A 26,481-nucleotide genomic window follows, 5' to 3' on the forward strand; every position below is an offset into this window, starting at 1 on the left:
AGCTGCAATATAACTTTTATACTAGTAAAGTATCAGAAACTTTCAAGTAAGATTACATGAAAACATTCAAAACATGATGCTATTGTGTACTGAAAATATTTATACATGTCAGAGAGTAGATTTCTTCTTTTATCACTCAAGAATTAGACTAGCATTTATCAACTTCATTATGATTTCTTTTAATTATAGCAAATTTTAAAGCTTTTTCAAGTCCCAAAACAGTATTAGCAATATTTCTGATTTACCGGTCACTAAAAAGAAATGGCTAAATATATCAAAAATATCTGCATTATTAAAATTAAAAACACTAATTAAATTTTTTCAAAGGTGTATCGTGCTATAAAAGAATCGTTTAAAATTAATTCTCAGTCCCTGTCTTTCCCGCCCCCTTTCCAGGGGTCCTATTTCTGAGCTGCCCCAGTGAAATGTATTTTTGCTGTGTTGAGCTTTCAGAGATCTTTATTTTTAGAACACTAATATTTTATATCACCCACAGGGTAGGCATGAAAAAACACTGCTGTCTGCTGGTGAAACTTAGTGACCTCGTCCCTTGGGGTTGGGACATTCAGTCAGCTGTCTACTAAGGGACAACCCAGAGTCGTGAAGTGTACCCGTTAAGTGCTTCACATTCCCACTGGGGCTTTTTCCCTTCTAAGAGTGTTCTCTGACTAGGCTGCCCCTGCCCAGTGAAACGAAGGACCAAAGATTTTCCCCCAAATGTTTAAAAACTCTCCCCAGGTGACCCGGACGTCCACATTCCTGAAAGGGGAAAAGAGGGGAGGAGAAAAAAAAAAAGAGAAAGAAAGAAAAGGAAAGCTCCATCAGCCTCTGCACAGAGCAGCTGCGGGCCCTTACCCAGACGGGACAGTCGTGGACCACTAGCTTGACATTCCCAAACGCGCTGGCCTGATACTCGGTGAACACGGGACGCGCGACCGTACTGGTCGCGTTCAGCAACAAGCTGCTTTCGTCCCCTGAGACCAGCGGGCTTCTCCCCAGGTAAGTGCGGATGAGCCCCGACGGCCGATTGTCCTGGTGAAACGCGTCCCCCTCGTTCCCCAGCGCCACGATGTGAATGGACCTACACGGCAGAGACGGGGGCGAGGGGGAGAAAAGGCGCGTGGTCAGCGCGAGGCTCCCTTTCATCCCAACAGGAAGTGCGGGGGGCAGCGCGCGGCGGGGATGGGCACGAGCCCCTCGCTCAGGGGCGCACGGCACGCGCTGGGGTAGAGACAATGGCAGGACCGCGACGCGTACATACATGATCTCAAATCCAAGGGCAGGGCGGCGACTCGGAGAAAAGCGGCTCCTCACGGCTTCTAGGAGCCCGACGGCGGCGTATCCACCCGCAATCAGCTCATGCCGGGCCGCGTCCCCCCTAGCGCGCCTCCCCCGCGGCGCGGCCGACGCAGAGCGGGCCCGCGCGAGCCAGCGAGCGAGCGAGCCACGGGGGCCGGGGGCGTGCGAGTCTGGCCGTGTGCGCGCGGCCAGCCAGTCAGGAAGTGCCAGGGAACATCCCGGCCGGCCGCGCCACTCCCGCCTCCCCGGCGGCCGCCGAGCGTTGCCGGGCGCCGTAGCCCCGCTCCGCCGCGCTCCCTCGGCCGGGCAACAGTCGCCTCCTCCGGCTGCTGCTGCTGCTGCCGCCGCTGCTCCTCCTCCTTCTGGCCCAGAGAGGGTAGGAGAAAAGCCGGGCCTCCGCCCCCTCGGCGGGCCGGGCGTGCGGGCGGGCGGGAGCAGCACGTGCCGGCCTTGGGGGTCGGGAGGACGAGGGGGCCGCGCTCCCCGCTGAGGCCCCGGAGCCCCGGCGGCGGCGGCCGGGTACAAAGGAGCGGCCCGCGCGCGGGGCGCCGCGGAATATAAATTAATAAATACGACGCCGCAGCCCGAGAGCTCCCGATCGCCAATCCGCCTGCAGCAAGTTTGTTCAACTCGACAGGCTGTAACCAGAGCCGGGGAAAGGGGAGGGTGGGTCGGTGAGGCCCCTGCTCCCTAAAGACTGGAAAAAAAAGAGGTGAGGGAAGCCAGCTTCCCTGGGAGTCCAGCTCGCTGGCCGCTCCAGCAGCCCCAATTTTTTTTTTTTTTTTTTTTTTTTTTCCCTCTTGGCCTTGACCAAAAAGTGTTTTAGCAAGTCTGCCGCTTTGTCATTTGTCAACATGTAGTACAGCTGTTTTCTAGAATCATACTTGTGAGGAAAAAAATAAAGGCAACATTCATCCTGGTGCAGAAAGGATTCTTTGTTCACGCAGCAATTAATTCGCTAATATCGCTTCAGAAGGATTATTTACTACTTCAAGCTATATTCGGCATCTTTTACCAAAAACTGCAGGGTTTTTTGCTTTTTTTTTTAAGTGTTGAGGTTCTTATTACGATAGTTTTAGACACCAGTTACGCGGGAGGTGTTTGTGTTTACATGCTCAATGCTAGTTACGTGGAGATTTTTCTGTGCACATTATGGCCACGTGTTTAATAATACCTCCTCAGACCAGCTGAAAAAATAACGATCATGCTAATGCAAGGATACTTTAGATTCTTTCATGATAACGCCCTGAAGTAAAGGCTATGAATGTCCCCAAAGGGCCTCAAACTGCCTCAATGCAAATGAACACTGGAATCCACTAATTCCAAGAAGGGCCAGAGTTTACTCTGGGGCTCTGCTTCTCCATAAACATGAAAATTCTTACAAGTGCTCTGTGTTGAAAGAGTTCTTGTTTATCCCTTTATTTATTTATTTATTTTGCCCTACTTGAAAATGTTGCTGTTTCTTTTCTCAACCGAGCTATTTTGAGGGTATGAAACAGGAGGTGCTGAGTAGGACAGTGAAAAGCCTAGGGTAAGAGCCCTTTGGAATGTGAACAACTTTTTATTATGGGCCCTTGGTTGCTCAACTGAAAGTAGTTTCATAGTTTCTCATGCTCAAATAGGGTATAATGGGGGGCATTCTTTATGTTGTCACTGATTTTTTTTAAATCTAATTTCCTTTGCACTCAGTATAGTTTCTCTTTTAGTCTCTAGAACCTAAAACATCCTGAAATCTTTGAGAGTACAGGATCACCTTTTCTCTGGGGTCATCAATCCCCTCCAGTAACCACAAGTCAAAGACAAAGACACTAGAATGGGTGAATGAATAAAGAAAAATGTGGTATATACATACGATGAAATATTATTCGGCCTTAAAAGAGGGGGAAATCTTGTCATATGTTACAACATGAATGAATCTCCAGGGCAATGAACTAGTCATAGAAAGGCAAAGACTGCTTATTCCACTTACATGAGGTATCTAAGGCAGTCAAACTCTTAGAAACAGAAAGCAGAATGCTGGTTTTAAGGGGCTGAGGGTAGAGGAAAATGGGGAGTTCTGTGAGTATAAAGTTTCCGTTTTGTAAGATGAAAAAGTTAAAAGATCTGTTGCAAATAAGGTGCATATAGTAATGTATACTTTTAAACAGTGAAGATGGTAAATTTTGTGTTTTATGTGTTTTACCACTATATTTATATATATATAGAGAGAGAGAGAGAGAGAGAGAGAGTTAGAGTTAGAGTTGCTGGGAAGTGGAAGGAAGGGAGACAGTGTTCATTTTTTCCTCAGTTATTGAGTATATGAGCCAGGTCTGTGCTGGTAGGCATGGGAGATACTAAGATATATAAGACTCTGTCCTCACCCTTGAGAAGCTAAATCTATTCAATATTATTAATGGTCACTGTGTTGTGAATATTAATGCATCCAATCCTTTTGAAAACATACTTGTTCCTTAAAAATTATAATACAGGCTTATGCATTCAGTAATAGAGGTAGGCACAAAGTACATGGATAAAGTTCAGTGAACATTAAGAAGAGATATGTGCCTTGTGTGTCATCAGAGAGACGTTCATGGAGGAAGTAACCATTGTGTTAGGTCTTAGAAGATGAAGAGAAGCTTGCTAGATTTGGAGGATTCGGTGGTTAGAAGTATTGGTGGAAAGAATGGACAGACGTCATATACAAATCACATGCAGAGGTAGAGATGTGGAAGATCGTGGCTGATTCAGGGAACAGCAAGAGCTAAAATTAGTGCTGGTGTTCTGATTCCTTTATTACAGCAGGCAGAAAAGAGAATGGTAGAGGCTTCCCAAGGGATTTCCAAAGTCAGACCTGGTGATACTAAAGTTACAGCTTTGGAATCCCTAGAGCAACCTCTGTTTATATGACAAAAGCCTGTCTAGATGCTCACCAAACCCATTTCCTCTTCCGGAACCCATAGATAAAGTACATTTCCCAAATGTTTTTGCATGTAGATAGGGCCATGTGATTAGTTCTCACTAGTGAGATATGATCCTTGCTGAGCAGGTAAGAGAAGGTGGACCTTCTCCATTTTTTTTCATCCATCCATCTACCAACTGGATGAAGCCGGGTCAACCTTGAAGCCATGTGTTGATCTGCAGCTTAGAAGAAGCCTGAGTCTCTGAATGACTAGTTATAGCAGAGCCTCCTCACAGCATGCCTTGTACTGATATGAGTGAGAAAATAGATCTTTATTGAGTTAAGCCAGACATTTTGGGGTCAAATATTACAGCAGCTAGTATTACTTATCTTGGCTAATACAATGTCACAGATGGTCCATTTCCTGATATCTTAAAGGTTCTTTTCATAATTATCTTAAGACTACTTTTTAAATAATTAATTCCCTTTTATGTACAATTTTTATTTGGTTTATATATTTGTAGTTTCCCTCATTAGTAGCATTAAGTGTTTGTTTGTCTATTTGTTTGCACTTTTACCAGGGTGTAACAAATTGGATTATCATATGTCCTCCAACTTCAAGGTCACTGCAGAACACACAAGGAAGGTCCTCCAGCCCAAACGGTATGTTTTTCTATTTTCCTGGCTGGAATGCCACTGTTTCATATTCATTCTGATAGATGTTCTTATCCCCAGATAAAATGTAGCCACATAGGAGTGTAAGATACAGAAGTTGACCCCTGAAATTCCAGAAAAGATATTTGAACTTTTATCTTCAAACACATATATTTTTTCCCAAAAAAAAAAAAGGGAAAGAAATTAAGCCCTACTAATATTTAATGTGAGGATTGGTAGTGGCACCCCAAACTTGATCCATTAAGTGGGCAGGCACTCAGGGTGTTCCGGGGAGAGGGTGGTAGCACAGCAGCTCACTGTGTGGGGAGGGGAGGACTCTCTCCTTTGTTCACTTTTAACATATTGCCACATGTTGCAGTTTCTGTATCTAACTAAATGGATTTATAGATCATATTTAAGTAAACTATTATAGCATGGATCAGTGGAAACAGTGTTAATAATGCAAGAACAGGCAAACACAATGGGCTGAGCTGACATTTCTGGCACCCTTTTGGAGCCACACTGCAAGATGAAAAACTAATGACTAATTAGATCTGACAAGAAGTTGGCAATGATTGTTAAAATTATTTTTAAAACTGTTTTAAGTATGAATTTATATTTACTTTTACTAACATCTTCACCCAAATTATGTATTACAGATAATGATGTTCTGAACCGATCACAATTAGCTAACCACTTAAAAAGTAGACATCCAGGGCTTCCCTGGTGGCGCAGTGGTTGAGAATCTGCCTGCCAATGCAGGGGACACGGGTTCGAGCCCTGGTCTGGGAGGATCCCACATGCCGCGGAGCGACTGGGCCCGTGAGCCACAATTGCTGAGCCTGCGCGTCTGGAGCCTGTGCTCCGCAACAAGAGAGGCCGTGACAGTGAGAGGCCCGCGCACCGCGATGAAGAGTGGCCCCCAATTGCCACAACTAGAGAAAGCCCTCGCACAGAAACGAAGACCCAACACAGCCAAAAATAAATAAATAAATAATTAAAAAAAAAAAAGTAGACATCCAAACTCATAAAGCTCAACAATATTTCTAAAATATTTAAGGAGTGTACGATTCAAGCCAATACTTTAAAGAAAATTCACCAATTATAAATGATATGAAGCCTTTTCTGAGCTTCCTTAAAAATAAAAAGTCAAAAAGCAACATACATTGGGAAAATAGTTTTCTTCTTGTGAAGATAAAAATGTTTGAAATAACACATGGAACACAGATGGAAAAAAAAACTGCATTCCTTTGACAGCAAATACCTTGAGAATATGCATATAAAACATTGCTAAAGACCTAATGACACAAGTATTGGAACATGTTACACAATGTGGGAAGTTTACTATAATGTTAAAGGGAAAGCACAGATGTTTTTAATATGTCTCACGTTATGGTATTGGATAGATTCTGTTTCAGTGCAGTATTTACTAGATTGTGTTTCAATATGAGATACATTTTAAAGTGACAATTCTGTGAGCTGCCAAAGGAAAGCTATAGTAGAGAAGATATTTTTTCTCTAATACATCTCTCTATGGTATTTTCAACAATTGACTTAAAAAAATAAAAACTATGTTTTATGCAAAACTTGTGTAAGTGTAACCACCGATGGATGAGTTACTTAGACTAAAAAAAATTTTTTTAAAGGAAGGATTCCAAGCTAAGATTACAGGGAGAGCAACCACATGAAATTCATTTGAGGTATATCTCATAAGCAGTTATTCCAGCAAAGAAGCTGGAGCCAGAAACTGAGGTTAATTTTGTGAAAAGAAAACTTGTATAACAGTTTTTAAAATTTTTCTTCACTGTGAAATATAATACATACAGAAAAGTGCATAATACCTATGCACATAGTTAATAAATAATTATAAAATAAACATTCCTAAGCAATCTCCTAGGCCAGAAGATAGAACATTATCACCACTCATGCAAGGGTGCACACACCCAAACACTGCCCCCCACACACACACACACAGGTGCCCCTCCTCAGTTACAGTTTTCTTCTTTTTCTTAGAGATAATCATGAGCCTGACTTTTGTGATGATTATTTATTTATTTTTCCTTACAGTTTTGCTACCTATATGTGCATTCCTAAGCTAATATTTTGTTTTTTCCTCTCTTTGAACTTTATATAAGTGGCATCACACTCTACATACTCTTTTGCGTCTTGTTTCTTGTACTCATCATCATTTGTAAGATTCATTTATGTTGATGTAGCTGTGGTTTGTTCCTTTCATTCCTTTTTATTGCTGAATAGCATCCAGTGGATACATAAATTATCATTTTCTTATCCATCCCATTTTATTTTATTTATTTATTTATTTGGTTGTGTCGGGTCTTAGTTGCGGCACGCGGACTTCTCTCTAGTTGTGGTGCATGGGCTCTCTAGTTGTGGCGCATGTGGGCTGTAGAGCACGCAGGCTTAGTTGCCCCTTGGCATGTGGGATCCTAGTTCCCCGACAAGGGTTGGAACCCACTTCTCCTGCGTTGGAAGGTGGACTCTTAGCCAGTGGACCACCAGAGGAGTCCTTTTCCATCCCATTTTAGATGCACATGTGGATTATTTCTAGTTTTTGCCTATTACAAACAAAGCAACTAGGACCACTCTTGTTTTAAAATATAATATCTTGGTGGGTATGCTAGATCACAGGGCATGTGTATGTCCAACTTTGGTAGATAGTACCCAACTGATTTCAAAAGTGGTTTTAAGTATTACACTCCCAATAGCAGGGCATGAGAATTCTCCCTATATTTCTTAACATACTTAAGTAATACTTAGTATATGCCAGATATCATATTAAGTGCTTTATAAATATTGACTTTTTAAATTCTCAAATAACCCTATTGAGTTGGTTCTATTACTATCCTAATTTACAGGAGAGAAAATTGTGGCACAGAGAGGCTAAGTAATTTGCCCACAGCTATACAAGTAGTGAGAATCTAGGAGCTGGGATTCTTAGACAATTGGCTCCAGGGTCTATGCCCTTACCCACTATGCTATGTTTGTTTTTAATTAATTAATTAATTTATTTATTTATTTATTTATTTATTTATGGCTGTGTTGGGTCTTCATTGCTGTGCGCGGGCTTTCTCTAGTTGTGGCAAGCGGGGGGCTACTCTTCATTGCAGTGTGCAGACTTCTCATTGCGGTGGCTTCTCTTTGTTGTGGAGCACGGGCTCTAGGTGCACGGGCTTCAGTAGTTGTGGTGCATGGGCTCAGTAGTTGTAGCTCATGGGCTTAGTTGCTCCACGGCATGTGGGATCTTCCCGGACCAGGGCTTGAACCCGTGTCCCCCATATTGGCAGGCAGATTCTAGGCGCACGGGCTTCAGTAGTTGTGGTGCATGGGCTCAGTAGTTGTAGTTCATGGGCTTAGTTGCTCCACGGCATGTGGGATCTTCCCGGACCAGGGCTTGAACCCGTGTCCCCCATATTGGCAGGCAGATTCTTAACCACTGCGCTACCAGGGAAGTCCCCACTATGCTATGTTGATGTTTGAAAATTTTCCCTTTATATGTAATTTTTGCGATTGAAAATGCATGTAACCTATAAAAACTCTGATATCTTATAGGATTTTTTAATCCACTTGAGTAACATTAGGTAAGATGGAAATGCATCCATCAGATTTAACCAAAATCTTTGCATAATGAGTGATGAGACTGAAAAATAAGTATGATTTAGCAACCCAGCTAATGAAGCAGTTCTTCCATTTAAATACCTGTATCTTTGTGAATTCTTTTCAGAGAGCCTTTAAATAAACTGAACATAAAAGCAGACATCTGTGTTGCTGTATCACAAAATGTTGACCCAAGATTTGAAGAATAATGAGGCATATTCAATTATTGTTCTCCCTAAAAGGCTTTGTTAACAATAACATGCTAGAGAAAAGTGTATTTTGTATTATTAGTAATACATTTTGAAATTATTTAAAATATTATTTACTTCATCTTTATCTCATCTATTGAAAATTTTCTATTTCAGTATGTTTTATTGTATTCATAATATATTAACAGTAATACATGCATGTCATTTATAAAGATATTGGGGGTGTGCTCAAAATTTTTTCCGATAGGAGGCTCAGTCAGAAAAGTTTGGAGACTACTGGTCTGGTGTCTAAGGCTGTGTCTTAGAGAGCAGGCTTAGAAGGAGACCACAGTGGAGTCTTGGACTGCCAGGAAGCAGAACAGGGCATTGGGCTGGCGACTGCTGCAAGGGAAGCTGTGGGAGAGGAAGTAAAGGGAAGATAGGAGAAGGTAACACAGATAAACTGCACACCTACTTGCCTAGAAATCAGCCCAGTGAAAAATGTATTTGTATTGTATTAAGTAATCTAATGAGAGATAAAGTTTGCAAATTTACACAAAAATCACAAAATTCAAGATTAGCTTTTTTGTTTTTTAAACAACTATAGCTTGCAGTACTTCACATAGAGTAACCTAAGCAAAGTCATGTACCAGGGTCAGTAACCATACAGTCAGTCATAAGAAAAGTTGACGTTACTCATTTTATTACTTGGATAATTCTTCCCAGAGAAATAGCCAACAGCTTTCTTCTAAATTGTGGGTTTCTTCTAAACCACAAGGCTGCAATATCATTAATTCTGTTTGGAGAAGCTAAAGTGAGAATCCAGAATGTTATGTATGTGCAAAATCCAACTACCCTAAGCTCTTTCGGAAAAGGTCTGAAATGTTCGTTTGAACTTATATTATCCACCCACCTCTATTATTGTGCCCAATCATGTTTTTCAAACAATTGTTCTGTTTTTCAGTTAAAATGTTACTTTAAAATGCCAGAAAATATGTTCCTTGGAATCAGGATTGCCCATTTCTTACCAGCATTTTTCAAAGGTTTGAACTTCAAAGAAACCTGGTTGTTTGGCCTTTAATATGCCTGCTCTGTTATTCAGCCCTGGAAAAATATATATGCGAGTATCATAATCAAGCACTATTGATTGTGTCATTTATTTATGCATAATATTTTGAGAAATGTTCCATTTGTAGCCATACAGAAATATAGGATATTAGATTTAAATGGTATAATACTTTGCTGATAGACCTCCTTTTGGAAGAATTCGAATACATTAAAAAATAGATTGTTATCATCTGGCTCTAGTTTTAACTGTAATAAAAGTTATGCAATTTCCAATGGTAAATCCCTTTCAAGTCTTCCCCATCTCTTGTACTCCTTTTACTTGCCGTGTTCAGGTACATGCATCTCTGCCATGGCCATCCATTGGGTTTTACCCCAACTGGAGCATTTCACAAGCATGCTTTCAAATGTTCTCCTTTTTCATCCAACAGCTATCACTAGCTGCTTAATGTGACTTCTGCCCTCAGACAATACTGCTGATTCTATTTTTCTAGACTTGCTCTTTACTTTTCACTTCTGAGTCTTTAATCCTGTCTGCAGTTAAACTCTTTTTACAGTGAACAACAATTGACATTTTCTTAGCGATCTTTTTTTCTGAGGAAAGCCCTACTGATACCATTAAATATTAAGTTGGCAGCTTGTATCCTTGGGGAATAGTCCTTTTGGTGTTCTAACAGCTCATCTAGCTTACCTGAAGGATTTTTTTTTTTTTATAAATTTATTTATTTATTTATTTTTGGCTGTGTTGGGTCTTAGTTTCTGTGCGAGGGCTTTATCTAGTTGCGGCGAGCGGGGACCACTCTTCATCGCGGTGCGCGGGCCTCTCATTATCGCGGCCTCTCTTGTTGCGGAGCACAGGCTCCAGACACGCAAGCTCAGTAGTTGTGGCTCACGGGCCCAGTTGCTCCGCGGCATGTGGGATCTTCCCAGACCAGGGCTCGAACCCGTGTTCCCTGCATTGGCAGGCGGATTCTCAACCACTGCGCCACCAGGGAAGCCCCCGAGGAGGTTGTTTTGTCTTCCCTTTTTCCTGCTTCTCACTTTCTCTAGAGATCCCCTGGGGCACATTTTTACTGACATTGCCTTCTACACTCCTTTCTAGAACCCATTCAATTTTAAAAATCTAAATCTGGGACTTGAGAACTATTTTTGGTGGGTACTGTCTCCTCTCACCTTCAAACTAAAACGTCTGGACTTGTGTGATTATTATCATCTCTCCAGCGATATTACCAGTTTCTCCCTCCCCCCTGACCCCCACCCCCGCTGTAGCCAGATCCGACCCCTTTTCAACCAATAACTGCCCTACTCCTACAGGGCCAATACAGTTTCTGCTAATGAAGGGGCTTGTTCCATGTGCTTCCTCAAGATGTTCTAGTACTAGTTACAAGCTCCTTCCGGAGTTAGGACTAGGCTGAGACCAGGCAATTCAGTCTACGTTAAACGGCATTCAGACCTTCCTCCATGAAGCGATAAATAGGGAAAACTAAAAGCAAAGGCACTTCTGAACTAATCCCAGTGGCAAGGCAGCCTCTCAAATTTTCCACTGAATATCCCCCAAATGAGAGGTACTTGAGCAAAGCCCCTAACATTCCCATCCCTAACCTGCCACCCAGGTGGCAGCATAAGTTCCCCACCACAAGCCCAGATTTTTTTTTTTGTCTTCTCAAGTTTTGCCATTAAGTCATAGTATCATTGTTGATTTAATATATAAATAATAGTTAAATTACTTGACACCAGGTAAAATTAAAGGATGGGCCTTGTTTACATTATGACTTAAAGAGAATTTATGAAATCTTAAAGAGAATTTATGAAGTTCTGCGGGGCGAGAAAACTCTTTCCTTCTGGAAAGAATCGACATTTTGTTGAACTGGTTAGTTAGAAACTATCTTTTTGTGGGTGAACAGAAACAGAAGGATAATCAGTAATTGTTATTGGAATGTTTGCCATGTAGGAAAAAATCTTGTTTTTACAGGTCATTATGTCTAACTCTTCAGAATTCTGGGAAAGATCTATGATTCCATGAACAAAAAGAATGAAACTCAGAAATGTGCAACCCTGGCATAATGCAGGAAGCAGTGAAGTATAACATAATACAAAAAATACAAAACGGACAAGAAAAGCAGAGTTTCCTTTGTTTTGTTTTGTTTTGTTTTGTTACAAGAGTTTTAGTACTCACTAGCTGTAGCCTTAAAATGGAACAGTCTGTTACTAGGTCGCTACCCATGAACAGTCACAAATTGTACACAATTAGTAACTCCCCACACCAGGCTCTAGAATTAGGAGTCATTTTCAGCCAGTGTATTTTATTAACTCACTATGGTTTCTAATAAATTAGTCAGTCCTCTTGCATTAATGATGATTACAACAGTGTTTTGCTAATGACTCCATCATGGTCTCAAAGATTTTTATTGCAGGAGGTCAAATTGATTTAAATAGAGTCACTCTTATAAACAACCATGCTAGAAATGTCACAGGGAGAGGCCAGCTGGGCTGTTCAGGCTGGCCTCAGGATGACATTGCCTCAGTCAAGTCCCATTTTCCAGGGCTCATTCCTTGGTTTTACAAGTCCAGAAGCTTTATTTTGTCAAGGTGTCCAGAGTTGATCATACTCAAGGGATGAAGCTTGTGCTAACCCAATGCACAAAGAGGCAGTGCATAAACTAGAATACCAATTTGTTCATTTATAATGACAAGGTTAACTATCAAAGGGCCTAGAAATCTAGGATATGTGACTACCTTCTTTTCCCTTTAGGAAAGTCTACATGGGAAGCCCTTTATTACCTTTTCAGTTCAACAAACATTTATTAAGTACCTAAGGTACAGGTCATTTTGATCCCAAAGATGTTTTGCATATATAAACACTTTAATTAGAGTTATGGCAGCAGTAAATTGTTATAGAGACATTATTTTCCAGAGCAAACTGCATTAAGTCAATTTATGCCTTGATCAATTTTCTCAAGTTTTCACTTCTGATTGGCAGGTTCAGTCTTTTAGAAGAGGCTAATATCTGTCTGCATGATGGAATTAGCAACAAAGTTTACCCAATAGCCACATTCACAAATCCACCTTCTAAATATGGTTCTTAACAAAGACTTCAAAGGAATCTGATAACCTGCTGAACAGGTATGCAAACAACTGTGTATAATGCACATGTGTGTTTTACTACTACATTCTCATAGCAAGGAGTGACCTAAAAACTTGGAGCCTTCCAGAGCCAACCTGGCATCTAGGCCACCAATACCACCCACTACTCAATATCAGGGCATTTCTAGGGCAAATTCTTCTTGAAAACTTTATAGCCAGTTTAACCTAACATGCTCCATTCCCCGATATCCTTATTACAGGCCCAACTATACCTTATCCTGATCATCTAGGTTTGCCCATGCTTTCCTTTCTGCCAAAACTTTCCAGTTTACCTTCTGGAATTCCAATCAAAGTAGAAAGGGAGAACCAGACCATTACTCCTCCATCCTCCTGAAGAACTTCTGTTCTCTGAGACCCAAGAGAAACTATACTCCCCTCTCTCTCTCCTGTTGCTGTCATTTAGCAAACTTCCAGTCAACCCCCCACCTCACCCCCTTACACGTAGACTGTTCACTGTTCGTCTCTCCACCCCAAGAAGTCCATGGTCCTCCATGATGTCAGTGTCCACATGAATTATCTTTTCAACATCTTAGCCTCTTCATCTTCAGTGACCTTCACTTCTACTCCACTTCAACCCACCTTTCCCGTGGTCAGATCCTAGGTGCTATCACTACCTGCAACTGCTTCACATCTAAACAATGCATTCCAGTATTCTACAGCCTGGACATACAACATTCTGTGATTCTTTTTCCATCACTCAGTTGCTCCCTGCTCATGCTCGCATAGAACCTCCAAACTGTTGACCCTTCCACTTTCTCCCTCCCTGCTAGCCCTCTTCTCTCTTCATTTCTTTCCCTATCCATTTGAGGTCTCGTGGTACATCTCCTGTCTTTATCCTCACATGCCTTGTTCTATTGTCCCTCAGTCCGAAACCCCAACAACCCTGGATCAATCCAGGTGTCTGATTTTTCTGTGCATATCTGGGTTGCTACATTTTACTGTAGAAAACCACAAAACTCTGCACATTAATGGTGCTACAAATTCATGGTCTCCATCTTCAATCAGGCATTCAGTACTGCCTGGCAAACCTAGTTAATGCTCTTGTTTTCCAAAGTGGTCCAAGCCTTCTCACTGTCTGCTATCTCTGACTTTGGCATCTTCTCCTTCCTTCACCTCCCTTATGTTTTCTGTCACAGAGGAAAAGGAAGCATCAGATGGGGAACTCTCCTCCACTTCCCACTGCTAAGCTGACAAATTGATATGCAGCCACATACATCCTTTTCTTTTTCCTTCAGTCACAGTGCAATAAATATCCTTCATCTTATTCAAGGCTAGTCCCTCTGGTGGTGCTATGTGTGCTTCCCCTTTTGACATTGGAGGGACTGCGTTCCATCTATTTCCCCTTTCTTCTGTGCCTTCAACATTTACCTCTCTACTGTTTTTTACTATCGGTGTTTAAACACATCCAAGTCTCCAGCTACTATTCTTTCTTCCCCCCTCTGGCTGGAAGGAACTTTTTAAAAGTTTTGAGTTCTGAGTTATTTAGTTCTTTCACTTGTCAGGACTTGTATGCTTGTCTATAATACATTTTCTAGTGTTTTAGACAGACTTGTCTTAAGTGCTGCAAACTTGCTCACCTGGAAAATTATTATGACTCTTAGAACTCATATATTATATAAGTTCTTATTGTTGAATGTTGTTTTCTTCTTTAAGCTTTTAAATTATGAAATACAGAAAAAGCACAAAACATAAATGTATAGTTTAATGAATAATTATAAGACAAACACACATTGACCCACCATGCTGATCAAGGAAATACACCCAACCCATGGGTCCCTTCTTGATCATTACCTTCTCACCCCTCTGTAGGTGACCACCTTCCTGAATTGTATGGTAATAATTTCCAAGCTTTTCTTTATGAGTTTAACTCTTTCTTTGCCTGTCAAGGCCTGCTCTTCTCTCTTCTCCACCCTGCTCTGTATACCAGGAAGCTAACTTGTATGAACTGTATCAACAGGCTTCTTTTCCCTTCTGGCTTTCAGTTACATTTAGTCAATGGGGAGGTCAGAGGGAGAAGAATGAGACAAGGTATTTCCCTCCTCTGGCTGCTCTGCTACGGCATCTCTCCAAGGGCTAACTAGGCTGGTTTTATTCATCGGGGTTAGCCAGAGAAATAGAAAAAATAGGATATGTGTGTATGTGTGTGTGTGTATATATATATATATATATATATATAAAACACTGTTTTATATATATATATATGAGAGAGAGATTTATTTTAAGGAATTGGATCATGTAATTGTGGATGCTTGGTAAATCCAAAATCTGCAAGTTAAGCCAGCAGGCTGGAGACCTGAGGAAGAGTACAGATCAAGTCTAAAGGCAGTCTGCCAGCAGACTTCCTTCTTAATTGGGGAAGTCAGTCTTTGTTCTATTAAGACCTTCAACTCATTGGATGAGGCCCACCAATATTATGGAGGGTAATCTGTTTCACTTGAAACCCACTGATTTAAGTGTTAATTTCATATTTAGAAAAAAAAAAATCTTAACAGAAATCCAGAAAGAGTTTAACCAAATATCTGGGCACCGTGGCCCAACCAAGTTGACAAATAAAATTAACCATCACACCCACCAAAGGCCACAGTTCCTGTGAGGCTTACCCCTTCATGCAACTCTCTCCTTCTGGGTTCCCTCTGCTTACCCCTTCATACCTAGGGATCATTATGGCTCCTGCTGTTATGAGCCCTAGAACACTGCACTGTTTCCTATAGCTTCTCTTAAACCCTTCCCACACCTTTTATTAAACAATCCTCAATTACCTGGCTTGAGTATACCAAAACACCACCCAAGTGTGCAATCTTAGAGAATGTAGTTGCCTGCTTTTGAACTTAATATAAGTAGAGTCATGGTGTATGTATTCTGTTGTGTCATGCTTCCCTTGTCAGTGTTATTTACAGAAGTTTCATCCATACTGTTATACGTAACAACAGGTCATTCATTTTCATTGCTGTATATAATTCTGGTACATGAAGGTACCATGGCTCATATGTCGATTCTAGTATTGAATATGTGTGTTGATTCCAGTTTCTGGCTATCATAAATAATACTTATGAACATTTTTGTACATGCACCTATGTACACTATTTTTTATACAGCATATACATAGGACTGAGATTACTACATTATAAAATATGCATACATTTAATTTTATGAGATAATGCCAGACAATTTTCCAAAGTGGTAGCTCCAATTTACACTGTACTACATAAGTGAGTCTGTTACTCTATTTATTCACCAAAGTAACCATCTTGTTATTTTCAGACCTTTGAATTTTTGCCAGTTCTAGTGGGAAGTCATTGCAATTTTAACTGGCATTTCCCTGACAAATAATAAGGTTGATTTTATTGGCCATTTGGATTTATTCTTTTATGAGATATCTGTTGAAGTCTTTTGTCCATTTTTACGTTGGGTGGTCTTTTCCCCTTGATCTGAATTTCTGTATTCTATATTATAGGCCTTTGTTGGCTATATCTGTTATAAATGTGTCTTCTCATTCTTATATCTTCTCACTTTCTTCATTTTTCTGAAGTTCTTCAACTTAATGAAGTCAATTTTATCAGTATTTCCTTTTTAGTTAGGACTTTTTCTGTCTTTTTTAAGAAACTTCTCCCTAACCTGAGATCATAATTTTCTTTTCTGTATTATTTCAAAAGTTTTATATTTCACCTTTCACAAGTAGGTCTTTAATCTACCTTGGAAATGACTTTTGTATATGATGCAAAGTGGATGTACAATTTTCTTTTCCTCCATGTGAATATCCAATTGTTCAAACATCATGTATTGAAAGAGTATCCTTTCCCTATTGCTCTGCAGTGCCGCATATTTCCTATGTTGAGTCTATAAATGCATGGGTCTGTGCTTTACATTGGTCTTTTGGCTATCCTGCCAATACCATGCTGCCTTGATTATCATAGTGTTAGGATAGCTCTTCCATCCAATTCTACTTTTTCAAGTGTCCCTTGCTGTTTTGACCTTTTGCAATCCTATCTAATCTTTAGAATCAGATTGTCAAATTCCATGAAAAAAATCAGTTGAGATTTCAATTGGGATTGCATTAAGTCTGTAAGTCAATTTGAGATTTAGTCTTCCAATTTATGACAATAGTATATCTATCCATTTATGTAGGTCTTCTTTAACGTTTTTCAATTAGTTTTATAATTTTCTCCATGGAGGTATTACATGACTCTTTAAAGTTTATTCCTAGATACTTGATATCTTATACATTATTATAAAGGGAAACTTTTCCCAGTTTCATCTTTTACCTGTTTGTTGTTGGTATATAAAAATACAGTTGATTTTTTTATATTGATTTTTGCCTTCAGGAACTTTTGCTAAATCCCATTATTAATTCTAATAATTAAGCCAAACTTATTCAAAGAGTTGTTTACATATAAGTCTCTCTTGCTCATACGCTACTCATTTCTCAACTCACTAGTCTAGTTTTCATCCCCACCATTCCAGTCAAACTGCTGTTTCCAAGGTCGCCAATGGCCTCCATATTGCCCAATCCAGAAGATTCTCCTCAGGTTTCTCAAGACCTTGCAGATGTTTTCCACCTTCTTGAAATGCCATCTTTTTTCCTTCTATTACAAAGCACTCTCCTTGTTTTTTCCTACCTCTCTGTGGTCACTCTCAGGGTTACCTTGTTCTGCCAATCTTTTACATACTGGCATTTCTTAGGGTTCTGTCCTAGACTTTCTTTCTTCTCATGCTATACACTTTTCCTCCTGGAGCCCTTTCATCTGTTCTCATGGCTTCTACAATTGTCTATACATTGATGATTCTCAAGTTTCAAACTCTCAGACCCCATATTTCTCTCCTGAGCATCAGAACTGTATATACAATTGGCAAGGCATCTACACTTGGTAGTTCCTCAGGAAACTTACTCATAAAAGGAAAGCTTGATAACTTTAACCACTTAAAAATAGATTTATGTAAACTCAGCTTGTATAAAACATAATTTACCTAAGACAAATAGAGAATAAAAATAAAATAGAAACATAAGAAATTGGAAAAAGGAATAAAATCATTTTCAGATGTTATGATTGTATGCCTGGAAATCCCAAGAGAATCAATAGGAAAATCATTAAAACAATAAGAAAATCAAGTAAGTTGGTTGGGAACAAATGAATGCATATAATCCATATATATGTAAACAACATCTAGTTAGAAAATATAGGAAAATATTCCACTTATAACAGCAACAAATAGGCTAAAATGTTTTGGAATGCAATTAACAAGAAATGTGTGAGATCCATATGAAGAAAACTAAACATTAGTAGGAAAAACAATAAAAGAACTGAACCAATGAAAAGGCATTCCCTATTCCTCTAGTTACTATTTCTAGGATAACAAAATTATCCTGAAAATAGTGGCTTAAAACAGCCATCTAATGCTCACCAATTCTGTGGATCAGAGATTCAGACAGGACACAGTAGGAATGGTTTGTCTCTGCTCCATGATGTCTGGGGCCTCAGGTGGGTGGACTGTAATGGCTTGCAGTGATGCATCTGCTTTGAGTGGTCCAATGACTTGGGGCTGGAATCATCTGGAGGCATCTTCACTTACATGTCTGGCAGTTGATGCTTGTAGTGACTGGGACTTCAGCTGGGGGACAACAGGATAGCCTACACATGCCCTTCCCTGGTGGCTTCCTCACAACCTAGAGACCTTACGATAGTTGGATTTCTTGCATGGTGGTTCAGGAATACAGAAGTGAGTATCTCACTGAACAAGGAGGAAACTGCATCACCTTTCATAACCTAGTCTTAGAATCCACACAGTGTCACTTCAGCTGTATTACATTGCTTACAAATGTGTGACAAGTCTGCTCAGATTAAAGGGAAGAGGACATAGACCCCCATCTCTTGATGAGGGGAATGCTAAGGCCACATTGCAGTAGAGCATGTAGGTTGGGAGATATTGTTAGAGCATCTTTAGAAAATGTAATCTAGCACACACCACACACGTTCCTGGATAGAACAATTTAACATCGTGTGAAAGTCAAGTCTTTATCAGTTAATGTGTAAACTTAATGTATAATGTCCCCACGCCACCCCAACTTAGGTGTAATTGGTGTCCAGTATTTTAGCTTGTGTTTTTTAACTGCTAAACAGTCCTTGTTATTATTATTTTAAAGGTTAATGTTTGTTTAGTTTTATCCATGTGTTAATAGATCTTTTATTAATATTTCTTCTCACATCCATCCTTCCTTCAGAATTTTCTTTTAAAATTCTTCAGCTAAGCTATCATTCAAAAATAAAATGAACAGGCCCTCTCTGTGGTAAATCCTTCTGATTTTTGTCTGAAAAAAAGTTATTTCACTGTTATTGTTGAATGGTAATTTAGCTGACTACAAAATTCTGATATTCATTAATGTTTGTTTCTGATATTAATTATTTTTATTAAAAAATGCTTTTGTGTCAAAACTCCCTCAGTTCAAAAACAGTAGGGTCAACACGGCAAGAACAAACCCTCTATTGCCGCATTATATTATACAAGTAACTTGATGAGGCTTGTTCTTATTAACAAGGAGCTTGTTATCTCTTTAATATAAAGCAGAAGTATTAAGCAAAAAAAGAATAAAGATATACTTTACATACAAATTTTATATGATGTATAGTTTAAAATGTAATATATATATCAAACAAAATAAATATTGTTTAAAGTTTGGATGATGTACTCAGAGTTTCTGTTTAGATAAGATTGAGAAGGGGAGAAATTGCCCTCTTTTCTAGTTACTGAAAGAAATGTTAGAATTTAAGAATTTATGTAAATGATTAAAGGAGTGAGCAGGGAAGGAAACAATCTAATTTACCTTTCGGATGTCAAGCAGAGGATCTGCCTGAGATCTACCTGAGACTGAACTGTTGTGCAGTTCCTCTAGGAAGTAACTGAGTCCTCTCTTGATACCGATAGACTTCCTAGTCTCAAGGAATCAAATGAGTCGTCAGAGGATTTGTTACTGGGACTTCCCTGGTGGCGCAGTGGCTAAGAATCCACCTGCCAATGCAGGGGACACAGATTCTAGCCCTGGTCCGGGAAGATCCCACACGCCGCGGAGCAACGAAGCCTGTGCGCCACAACTACTGAGCCTGCGCTCTAGAGCCCATGAGCCACAACTATTGAAGCCCGCGTGCCTACAGCCCGTGCTCCGCTACAAGAGAAGCCACGGCAATGAGAAACCCATGCACCGCAAGGAAGAGTAGCCCCCGCTCGCCGCAACTAGATAAAGTCCGCGCGCAGCAACAAAGACCCAGCGCAGCCAATAAATAAATAAATACATTTATAAAAATAAAATCAAATAAAAGAAGGTCTGGGGAATGTTTTTTTTTTTCATTGAGGGTGGGAAGAGGTCAAATTGCTGTGCTTTGGGAATCAGTGACCCCCCACCCCAAACACTGTAGGAAACGTTTTGTCTTTCATCCCTTTCTCACTCCGTGCCTCCCTTACTTTCCTTACAGAAATACAAAAGTAAGGAGATAGATGACTCCCTCTGGAATATCAAAAAGGAAAATCTGGGAAAGTTTCTGAGTAATAGAAACCTTGGATTATTTATGTTTGAATAGAAACCATGGACAAACACTAGAAATATAGTACCATTGAGATAGGTTTTAACTAACTCTTGTGTTGTTTGAGATTTCAGTTAATATTCGTGTGCTTCCTGACAGTTATTAGCTATAAAAAATCATTTAAAATGAAAAGGCTTCTATATAAATAAAAAACAAACAAAAAAATGAAAAGGCTTCCTACATGACATAAAAAATTGGGTAGCTATTAGAGTATAGTGAAATTCAATCTAGTCTATAGTCATTCAAATAAATGTATAGTGTTAGGTTTAAAGCAGATTCTCCACAAATACTCAGTTAATTTTCTTTTTACAAAATTGTATTAGGGCAATGTAATACTTCATAAACATTATTACCAGCTGACATTTATTGGACTTTTAAAGAAAATTTTAATCACTAGCTCTGTACATAATTGTGAAACTGAAAAAGTTGAGAATCAGAAAACTTTTCATTGTGACTAAATCATTAAGTGAAAAAATTACTAACTCTTATCAACTGTTCCATATTAATCTGTTTTGATTCCCCAAAGCCATTTGCCATTTCCTTAGACTAGCAGCTTCTACAGCCATGTATCTGTCACATGTCCCAAGATAGTCTAATACCCCAAACAAATAGATGGAACCGACGATTTAGGCACAAAAACAAAAACCCAAAAGGGGGTCAATCAGGGAACTATCGTTATATGTTTTATAATATGCAAGCGTGAAAAATATTGCATTCAAGGGTTTCAAATGAAAAATAAAGAGAAATTTAGAGAATAATGAAAGCTATTTCCGAGATTAAAACCATCAGATCTCTGCCAACTCTTTCTCTTACACTAAAGTAAGTTTTCATGAGACTGTGTATCTCTGTGTGTGTTTCTGTGTGATGTGGTGTGGGTGGTGTGGCGTGGTGTGGTGTGTGTCTACTGTGTAGGAGACTGTCTTATATCCATGTATTTGTATCTCTGAGTGCATGTCTGTATGTCAGTGTTGGTGTATCTGTTGTGTCTTGGGGCAGGATCCAGGAAGTGGGATTTATAGCAGTATAAAAGAAAGAAAGGAGTCCATTTCTACTGGAATCCATCTTCCATTGGATAAGAAAAGAGAGGTATATATTTATTACCAAACTCCCCGCCCCCCGGACATTAGGTGAAATAACTGAATAATTTTATGCCTATAAGTTTTATACTTTTTAATAAAAATTTATTACAAAAGAAATGCATGTTCATTATTTTGTTTCAAATAAACACCCATTGATAACCACTATATATATGTCCTTCCAGATTTTTTATGTATATATACATTTTTGCAAGGTAGAATTATCCTAAATAAACCATTTTTTTAGCAATATGGCATGAAGTCAATAAATACTCATTCTATCCCCAACACATAGCACAATGTAGGGTATATGGAAGGCATTCAGAAAATAGCTGTTAAGTAAATGGAGGACTCCTTTGTGATTGTCTTTGCCAATATTTTTTCTTTTGGCACATTTATATATTTATTTATGAATTCGATATGAATTGAAGATTTTAGCCCTTTGTTATATATGTTACAAATGCTGTTTTCCCCTATTTATACTTAATTTTCTTTTTCCAAAAAGTAGAAAATAACATTCAGTTTAACTGAATAAAAAAGTCATCTGATTTAATACAACTGGTGCTTTATTGAGACTTTTAAGTAAATAAATAAATGCAATATACAGGAGCAAAATGCTGAATGCTCCCTAACAGAAATTCTGTTGTTTATGTAAGTAAAGATATGGGAATGATTTATAGATATTAGCATAGAATATGCCTGAAAGCAGTAAATATTTGCGTCAGACAGACTTGGTCCTTATCTCATTTCTGCCCCTCAGCAACTGTGTGGTAGGGGAAAATCACTTAAGGCCTCTGAGCATCTGTAAATTGGAATATTCAGGCCTCCCTCCCTGAGTTAGTAGCATTCCTCCCTTGATGGGTATTTCCAAAATGGATACTTATTCTTTTTTTTTTTTTTTTAATTTATTTATTTATTTAGGGCTGTGTTGGGTCTTCGTTTCTGTGCGAGGGCTTTCTCTAGTTGTGGCAAGCGGGGGCCACTCTTCATCGTGGTGCGCAGGCCTCTCACTGTCGCGGCCTCTCTTGTTGCGGATCACAGGCTCCAGACGCGCAGGCTCAGTAGTTGTGGCTCACATGCCCAGTTGCTCCGCGGCACGTGGGATCTTCCCAGACCAGGGCTCGAACCCGTGTCCCCTGCATTGGCAGGCGGATTCTTAACCACTGTGCCACCAGGGAAGCCCTCAGGTAGATTTTTAGTTTTGTGTTTGCTCTCAGGTAATAATAGTTTCTTCTTAGTAATTAGAGTCCAGTCCAGGATAAGAATCCAAACTCTAATCTCATTCCGTTTAAAACTTCTTCCCTTTCATACCTGTTTTGTGCCAGGCTTGGAAGTCTACAGTGGAGAAAGGAGGCAGCTGTGGTAAGCTGCTCTTCCTCTTCTCAGTACCCCTTTTCTCTCATCGGTTGCTGTTTTTGGCCCTTTCAAAGATGCAAGAGGGAAGGAGAAAAGATAACATGGGGAAAAGCTCTTATTTAACTGTATGGTTTTGACTAGCATTGGTGCCCTCAGGAGTGGGAAATAGAATAGTCAAAGGTGATTCTGTGTCTGATGGAAGCCTGCTGGGACCCTCCTACTGCATTTCCCGGTAGATAACAATCCTGAGAAGCCCTTGGACTTCTGATAGTCCTCCTCTCACACTGCCCCTTCAGGTGGGGTCTATTTTATGAGACTCTCAGGCTGTTTCCCTTCACAGGTACCTATATCAAGTCCACAGCTTGCTCCCCAATTAGCCTTCTTTCCCTTCGTTCTTGAACATAACATGCCCATCTCATTCCAGTCCCACTGTTTTTGCTTATTTTCCTCTCACACCTTTCCTCCTTGCTGCCAGTCTTAAAGTAGCTCCCACCCAATGTCAATATACACCTTTTTCCTTGAAGCTTTTCTTGATTTACCTGCTCCAACAATGATCTTCCTAGTCAGAAGTTCTGAGTAGTCTAGTCTGTACCCCGCCAAAAGTCAGTTTTACCTAAGATGAAGCAATAAAAATGATTAATTTCATTAAATATTTACCCTTGAGTATACATCATTTTAATATTTTGTGTGATTTAATAGGAAGTATGCATAAAGCTTTTCTGTGCATACTGAAATATATGATTACCCCAAGGAAAAGCAATAGTATACTTGCTGGAGTCATGAGCTAAAGTTGCTCCTTTCTCACAGAAGATCATTTTCACTTGAAAGAATGACAGAAAAACTATGGTTATAGAGAGTTGAATGTTTGGCAAGGTATTTTCTCAAAGATGAAAGAAGCCTGTCATTTCGAGAAAAACAACTGACAGTGTTTGTTGCCGATGATAAGCTGAGCTTTAAAGGAAAAATTATAATTTGGGAAGAACTTGCATCCGGCATCATGAGTTTGACAACTTGTGGTGGTTTTGTAGCTATGTTTCCACATTCTTTGATCCAGCTCCCCTCAAGAGGTGGAGCTTAGCTTCCCTCCCGTTGAGTTTGGCCTGGACCATTTCTAGTGAACAGAACATGGCTGAAGTGATGAGCTATCATATTGACATGAGTCTATGAAATGACTGTGGCTTCTGTCTTGGGTTGGCTCTCTTATTCTCTCTCTCTCTCTCTGTGTGTGTGTGTGTGTCTCTCTCTCTCTCTCTTTTATCCCTGGGAAAGGGAAGCCAGCTGCCCTGTCATAAGGAGACTCAAGCAGCCCATGGAGAGGCCCACATGGCAAGGAACTGAGGCTTGCAAGCAACCATGTGAATGAACTTGGAAGTAGATCTTCTGAAGCCTGCCAAGCAGCATGTTGAATGAGTTTGTAAGTAGATTGTCTCTCAGTTGCGCTTTTAAATGACTGCAGCCCAGCCAACAGCTTGACTGCAACCTCTTGAAAGACTTGGAGCCAGAACTACCCAGCTATGCCACTCCTAGATTCCTGACCCACAGAAACTGTGAGATAATAAAAGTTTGTTGTTTTAAGTTGCTAACTTGGGATAATTTGCTATGCAATAGTAGATAACTAATACAACAAGTCCCCCAAACTTAAAGGCTTTTCTGGTAAGCATGGTGGTGATATTAACAAAGTGTTTTTTATTTTTTTAGAGGGAGGCAGGGAGGTTGTTGTATAATGAAACTAATGCAATGTATCAATGGAAGATTTGCATAACTCAGAGAACCAATATTACTCAAATGATCAATACATGATGTTACAAAGTCATGCATTAGTAAATGATTGATTCAAAGTGCAAGACAGACCAATAAATTTTAATGTAACAAGAGTATATGGTTTCTACATTGCAACTCACCTTTAAGAAATTATCACTTGCTGAATGCTGGTATAAGACTAAAGAAGAATATCCACAATTATCAGGAAAGACTATTAAAATACTCCCTCCACAAATACATGTCTGTGTAAGGCTGGGTTTTCTTCATGTATGTCAACCAAAACAATGTACTGCAACAGGTTAAATTCAGAAGCAGATATGAGAAATCAGATGTCTTCTATGAAACTAGACATTAGGGAGATTTGCAAACAATAAAAACAATACCACTCATTTCACTACATTTTTCTTTTTGGGAAATAGTTATTTTTCATAGAATATGTTATTATTGTTATTTTAAGATGAATTGTATTAGTTATATGTTGCTGTGTAACAAATTGCCCCCAAATTTAGCAGCTTAAAACAATAAATATTATCTCAGCATTTCTTGGGTCAGGAATCCAGGTGTGGTTTAGTTGGGTACCTCTGGCTCAGGGTCTCTCACAAAGCTATAATCAGGATGTCAGCAGGGCTGCAGTAATCTTAAGGCTTGACTGGGAGGGGGATCTTCTCAGCTCACCTATGTAGCTATTGACAGAACCCAGTTCCTCACTGCTGTTGGCCAGAGATATCAATTCCTTGCCACATGGATCTCTTCATAGGACAACTTACAACATGGCAGCTGGCTTCCCTCAGAGAGATTGAGAGAAAGAAAGAGAGAGAGAGAGAACAAGCAAGGCAGAAGCCACAGTCTTTTTGTAACCTAATCCTGGAAGTGACATCCCATCATTTCAGCTGTACTCTGTGTTTTGAAAGGAGTCAATAAATCCAGGCTGCAAATCGAGGGGAGGGGATTTCACAAGGGCATGACTTTTCACAAGGGCATGACTATCAGGAGGTAGGGATCATTGTGGGCCATCTTAGAGGCTGCCTACCATATGAATTAATAAATATTTTATGAATGTATCAGTATTCATTTCTAGTAAAGTATTATCGATAGGTACAACTCACATAAACAAAAGCTATATGGGGGTCTTCAATAATTTGTAAGAGTGTAAACAGGTTTTTAATAATTTGTTAGAGTGTAAACAGGTTTGTGTTACTACTGTTCTGGTAGTACAAACATTGGCTTCCCACATGGTAAAGATTCAGGGCATTATTCAGGAGTTGATGATACATGTCTTATTTTTATTATTATGCATAGCTATAAACTCTTTTCCCCCAAACAATAGTATTTATAATAGCATTACAAGATACACAAATGCATATTGAAATATAGTAGCCTTTGTCACATGTATCTATACACTGGGTGTGATAACAAGACTAAAAAGTACTCAATATACTGTATATTAATCACATATCTGTGAATACTTCATCTTTGAAAATTTAATAATATTTATTCAATATATTAAGTGCTTAGATTGTCAGCATTCAATAATTGGTGATTTTATTATTATTTTGTTCGGTAGGTATTTTGAAAACTCTGAACAAAGAATAGTATCAGAGTTAGGGATTTGTGAAGTTTCTACCAAGAAATAATAATTTAAGCCAATGTTCAGATGTGATTGCCATGGAAAAGAGTTCAATGAAAAAAAGGATAAAGTAGGAGACTTTGGAGTGTGGAGAAAAAGGGAGAGGAAGAAGGGAGAGAAGACACAGAGAATATCCAGGTAAATAAAATAGGAAATTATCTTATGAAAAAAGGCTATCTTAAGAATTATGGGCGATCAATAGCATCAGCTACTATAAAGCTTGAAAAGGGTGAAGACTGAGAAAAGG

The 26,481-nt window shown here is 39.5% G+C and overlaps 2 protein-coding genes across 5 annotated transcripts in view; one reads left to right on the top strand and one right to left on the bottom strand.

Annotated features, from left to right (window-relative positions):
- RHOBTB3 (Rho related BTB domain containing 3) overlaps positions 1-1,393 on the bottom strand; it is an 83,503-nt gene extending 82,110 nt beyond the window's left edge. For all 4 annotated transcript variants that reach the window (XM_082458114.1, XM_082458115.1, XM_082458113.1 and 1 more), the window contains exons 1-2: positions 1,262-1,393; positions 856-1,081 (exon numbers count right to left, since the gene is read on the bottom strand). In XM_082458114.1, the coding sequence (XP_082314240.1) occupies positions 856-1,081; positions 1,262-1,263 (228 nt within the window). In that variant the 5' untranslated portion in view covers positions 1,264-1,393. The remainder of the gene's footprint in view (positions 1-855; positions 1,082-1,261) is intronic.
- Positions 1,360-26,481, top strand: part of SPATA9 (spermatogenesis associated 9) — a gene marked incomplete at its 5' end in the record, with an annotated part of 83,749 nt that continues 58,627 nt past the window's right edge. Inside the window, 2 exons of the mRNA XM_082458336.1 lie at positions 1,360-1,675; positions 4,759-4,840. Coding sequence (XP_082314462.1) covers positions 1,360-1,675; positions 4,759-4,840 — 398 coding nt within the window. The remainder of the gene's footprint in view (positions 1,676-4,758; positions 4,841-26,481) is intronic.

Source organism: Balaenoptera physalus (genome assembly GCF_965194825.1).
Source record: "Balaenoptera physalus genome assembly, chromosome: 3".
In the NCBI taxonomy this organism is placed as follows: domain Eukaryota; kingdom Metazoa; phylum Chordata; class Mammalia; order Artiodactyla; family Balaenopteridae; genus Balaenoptera; species Balaenoptera physalus.